Source organism: Atta cephalotes (assembly GCF_000143395.1).
Source record: "Atta cephalotes unplaced genomic scaffold scaffold00009, whole genome shotgun sequence".
NCBI lineage: Eukaryota > Metazoa > Arthropoda > Insecta > Hymenoptera > Formicidae > Atta > Atta cephalotes.
Genome location: NW_012130073.1, coordinates 391,083 through 396,516, shown reverse-complemented (window position 1 = coordinate 396,516; position 5,434 = coordinate 391,083). Strand labels below are relative to the sequence as shown.

Here is a 5,434-nt window from a genome sequence, read left to right as displayed (position 1 = left end):
TAAGTAAAGTAAAGACTACTTTATTAATAAGAACTAACGTACTACCTACTAGTAAGTAAGTTATTATATAGGTGTATTATATATGATATATATATATATATATATATATATATATATATATATATATATTTTCAACAATCTAGAAAAAATAATTGCACAACATATTTATTAAGATGATGATACTAACCGCGATAAACAGTTTGTATTTATTATCCATATATGTAAAATTCATAGGATTATCAATATTTATCTTTGTGCTAAAGGAATCTGGCCATGTGGAAGGCACTTTACCATCTTCGCTTAATTTCCAATATACCTATGAAATAAAAAAAATCAACAATAGTTTTTCAATTCAAAGATAGAAAACATAGTTATTTTACAGCTTACATCGAATATTTTGGCATAATCATTCGCTAAACAGGAACAATTTAGAGCTATCAAACCGAGTTCTTTTACTTGCGAAAGGGATCTCCAATCCATATTCGCTGAACCAACATATATATGAGTACGATCGATAAGCCATAATTTCGTGTGAAGTACACCGCCACCCAACAATCCAGCGAAATTTAAGTTTTTCACCTGAGTTCAAATAAAATTTATTACGTTACCTTTAAAATTACATTATACAAAAAACGATAAAAATCATGTCGCGTCATGATTAAATTTTAATAAAAAGAAAAAATTATTAGTTAAAAAATTATCAATAATAAGAATAAAAAAATTAAACAAAAGAAATCCTATATCCGATTAAAGCAGATCATAATGCTTAAATATTTCTGTGCGAATTTGTATATACATATCTAATTTTGCATATCGCACGCTAAAATCTTTCTCGGCTTTGAAAATGCAATTATGGACAAAACTGGAATAATAACATTATTTATTAGAATGATAAGTGTGTAATAATTTTTGATGCTAGTAGCAACTTTATAAGAATATATTAATAATTTAGATGTAAACAAGAGAAATTATTAAATTGCTACTCTGATTCTGCAAGTAATTCTACTCACGACATTACAAGACTGAAAAAGATTTCGGCGTGCGGTTTGTAGAATAGACAGATATGCATAAATTCAAACAAAAATATTTAAAAGATTAAATATTTAAGATTTCAAATAAAAATGTTTATACTAAGATACTACTCCGCTTTGATTAAATATAAGATAGATATTGAAAATAATGGATTCACCTCCGATGGCATATATTGTTAAGATCATAACCTTAAATGATCTCCGAAGGTTTTAGCTCGCGCTTGTTATTGATTAAAAAGTTATTAATAAAATAAGTTTTATAAATAGAACACAATAATTGTGTTCTATTTACCCTATCCTCCATCCAGGAATTAATGATTTTCCACGCGAAGCGACTTCCATCCCACTTTTCTTCCTATCTAAGGGCGTGCCACTTTTCACACGAACCGAGGTCTATCTTATCAGATAAGGGTTATCACACGCGTTTTTCTCCTTTTTGTTTCTGAAGTGAAACAAGATCAACAATTGTTCTATTTCAAATAGTTTCGTGTAAAAGGAATACATGTGGACTCCGCCCCTACACCCCCACTAAATCTAATTCTAATCTAACCCTCATCTGATTGTAAGGTGGACTTTAGTTCGCGCGGAAAGTCATTATTCCTATAAGAGGTGGAGTAAATTTTGTGTTCTAATTATAAAACTTATTTTGTTAATAACTTTTTAACGAGTGCAGGCTAAAACTTTCTGAGGATTACTCTGAGTCATGATAATAACAATATATCAAGGTAGAAGTCATTGAAAGTGGGTCCGTTGTTTTCATTATTTATCGTATAAACACATTTATTTTAAAATTCATGTGGAAATTTAGTGATAAACTGTGTTTATTATAATGTTTATTATAATATTATGATATAATATTATATAATATTACCTGTGCGTTAGCCTTTTTGGCCAAAATTTGCGTATCGATATTTGGAGACAAGCGAGAAGGAAGATTCTGTGCAATTTTTAGCATGATATGTCTATCTCTTCCGGCTTCTAACAGTGACTGGAACACCTGTTCTCCCTAACGAGACACTTTGTTTAATAGATGATGTCAGTGGATTGAATATGTTTTATGATACTGCAACTTTACTATTTACCATCTTAGCACTGTCGTCAGGAAACACATCTTCCCTTCTCATTGTCCAATAAAGCGACGCAATTTCAATCGTGTCCTGCGCCATTTCGATGAGATTCATCCAAGAATCATAGGTTGATTCGTGCTGCACCGTGTTATTGCTATAATTCAAACCTACAGGTATACTTTCTACCAAGGATAAACTGCAATGATCCATGCACATTGATTCCGAATCCAATACGGTGGCATTTAGCGAATACTTATCCGCCGCATGGTCCAATAATGGCAAAAGTACGACCAAAACGATCAAAATCAATATGATCGTTATCGGAATGCAACTGGGTCTGCACCAACCCTGCGCACCCCACCTTTGATGAGAAATATGAGCGTTTACTATTACTATAATTTAATCATAATAGAAACATAATATTTTTGCACAAAATGCATTGCATTAAAAATCTTTAAATCTTAAGTAGCTTCTTTAATGCATAATCGACTTTAATTTGTAGGAATAGTAAGCTTTCTCTATATGAAATAATAATTTATTCGTTAACCAAGGATATAGCTGTTCGAAGAATGGAGAATTTTTATTAAGTTATGTTTACGTATTATTTTCACATAATTAATGAAACAACAATTAATGAAAAACGTATATATTAACTTCTAAAAAAATTATTGTCATCTATTTTATATATTATATTTTATATATATATTTTTCCTTCTATAATGTCTAATTTTTTAAATTAAAATATTTGTACTTTGCATTCGTGAGAGGATCGTCCACGTCAGTCCGCAACATAAACCCAGTCTGGTCCCATAACTCTAAATCGTCGTCACCTCCCGGAGAATTCACGTCCAGCCGTGCGTTTTCGGATACAGTCTGCAACAGAATGTATCACGTGCGTTATTTATATAATCACATGTTGCATATTGTACAATGCTGTTGTACAATATTATTGGTGATTAGTACTATTGTTGATTATACTTACAATTAGTAAAAATTTGCTCGGGAGATTTAATATAAAAAGGAAAAATGCTTCAATAGTTCTTACTATCATTTTTGTATTAAATCATCTTTGATTAAAAACGACTACATTGGATTTATCGTATTAATATGATAACGAAGTGTGCAAACATTTTGTCAAAATAACAAAAAGGTGAAAAGACGGATTTTGATAGTCGCAATGATCATAAGAATGGAGTCATAAATCCTACAATCATAATTTGTCCAAATAAATCGAAGATTTATACAAAAATTTGCGAGAAAGCTTACAGCGCTTCACTCTCATTAGCCCTGTAAGCGTTGCGCAAATTTTTATGTGTAAATCTTCGATTTATTTGGACAAACCTTCACACGCAATGGCGTGAATAAATTTTAAATGTACGACTGAGCGCAACAATATGAGGACCTACCGACAATTTGTGCTTGAGTCGCGGTGCTCTGTTCTTACGATGCGGCAACAACACTACCACATCCTGATCCTTATTTCGAGGCTCCGCATATTTCGGATACGCTTTGGCAACTGTCGCTCCTTTTGTCGACGACGATGATGTCGTTGGAACAGTGGTGCCGCCGCCGGCCGTAGAATATTTCGAATATGCGATATTATTCACATTATTGCTACCTCCATAAGAAACGTTGTGCGTATTGTTCACCTTGACGGAAAGAAAATGATTTATTTTTATTTTTTATAACATAGACCATGTTTCCGATTAATTATTCAGACAGCAAAGAAAAAATTTAAAGCGATCTAATCGTATTATGCGCAAATGCGGCTTTTACTGAACAAAATTACATTTGCGCACAATGCGATTCATGGTAGATTCTTCCACCATGATGTCATTGATCAATTGATGAATTTAAAAAACTCGGTCTATGTGTAATGTAAAAAAAGTATATAAAAATTACATAAATATGTATAAAAATTATTCAGTTTATAATAGAAATATATAAAATTGTGCGTTTTTACAAAAATTAGTATTTTTATTTGTAGTTGTATAAGTTTTTATATTTTTACAATTGTAATAACAATATCATATTATTATATTTTATAGTTTTTATATGTAAATATTACAAACAATTTACAAATTTTTGTAATATCCAACACAATGGTAATATCATACATATTGTATTTGAATTTTTATGTTAGTACATATTGATATGAATATAGCTTAAGAAAAATTGTATGTATTTTATTGGCAACTTATTATCTTAGTAGCACAATTTTTTGGCGCAATATTGACCTGATATGTCCTTAATGTATATCAATGTTTCGCCAATAAATTGTGTTACTCGGAAATGTAAATATTAAACTATAAACTTTGATTATATTTTACTTTTGCATATTGTTTAATTATTGTAAAATAGAATAATTTTATTTTTTGTTATAAGTTGCTTAAACTGTACTTACGTGTGTAAATGTACACTTTTAATAGTCAGTCTTAAAATTATCTGCTATAATTGTTGTATTTTTGTGTGAATTTTTTTTACTGTATATCTATTTTTATGAAGCGAAATCTTATTCTTCAGTTAATTTCAGCTGTATTTACGTCAATTTCATTTAAATTTAAGATTTAACAAAAACTTTTGCACAAGTCTTTAAAGTCAAATGTTAAGAAATCAAGAGATCAGTTAAAGTTTTTGCAGATAATTCAATTTCGAATTCGTAATGTTGCAAGATACGTCCTGATGATTTTTGTCGCATCATGCGAGTATAATTAATTAAGTTCTTAGTCTATCTATTAGAAAAACGTGAAAAGAAGTATTTCTTCTGAAGGACAAAGTACAAATGTAAAAGGAGAAATTTCTTTTGAAAAACAAAGTATGCGTAAATAATGATATATATCGTCAGAAGATTGAAATTACAATGCACACTATATCTGCTTATTGATTCAAACGTCACTATTACATATGTAATATTTGGTGATTCATGAATAATATGAATCAAACATGAAAAAGTCATGCGTGTCATGCGATTTTGCTGATTTTGCTGAAATATAAATGCATGTATAGTTATAAATTATATTTTACTCTTTTTTTTTGTATCTTTTACACAATACTGTATAATTTATTGTCACGAATAAAATAACAAAGCGCATTCAGTTTTACTAATAAAGTGTCAAACTCTAATTTTCTTGATAATATCTACAATAATATGAGGTTCCAGTATTCTTTTTATCTTCAATGTTTGTTTTGTTATTGTTTTCTACGATACATTTTAATAAGATATTAAATAATATCTTGAGATAAATAAATAGTAAAATAAGCGTCGTGTGTGTGTGTGTGTGTGTGTGTGTGTGTGTGTGTGTGTGTGTGTGTGTGTGTGTGTGTGTGTGTGTGTGT

The 5,434-nt window shown here is 29.8% G+C and overlaps 1 protein-coding gene across 1 annotated transcript in view; it reads right to left on the bottom strand.

Moving 5' to 3' along the window:
• LOC105627606 (phospholipase D3) overlaps positions 1-5,434 on the bottom strand; it is a 20,137-nt gene that overhangs the window by 10,566 nt on the left and 4,137 nt on the right. Inside the window, exons 2-7 of the mRNA XM_012208886.1 lie at positions 3,505-3,747; positions 2,850-2,971; positions 2,114-2,459; positions 1,903-2,037; positions 388-579; positions 188-316 (exon numbers count right to left, since the gene is read on the bottom strand). Of these exons, the coding sequence (XP_012064276.1) occupies positions 188-316; positions 388-579; positions 1,903-2,037; positions 2,114-2,459; positions 2,850-2,971; positions 3,505-3,747 (1,167 nt within the window). The remainder of the gene's footprint in view (positions 1-187; positions 317-387; positions 580-1,902; positions 2,038-2,113; positions 2,460-2,849; positions 2,972-3,504; positions 3,748-5,434) is intronic.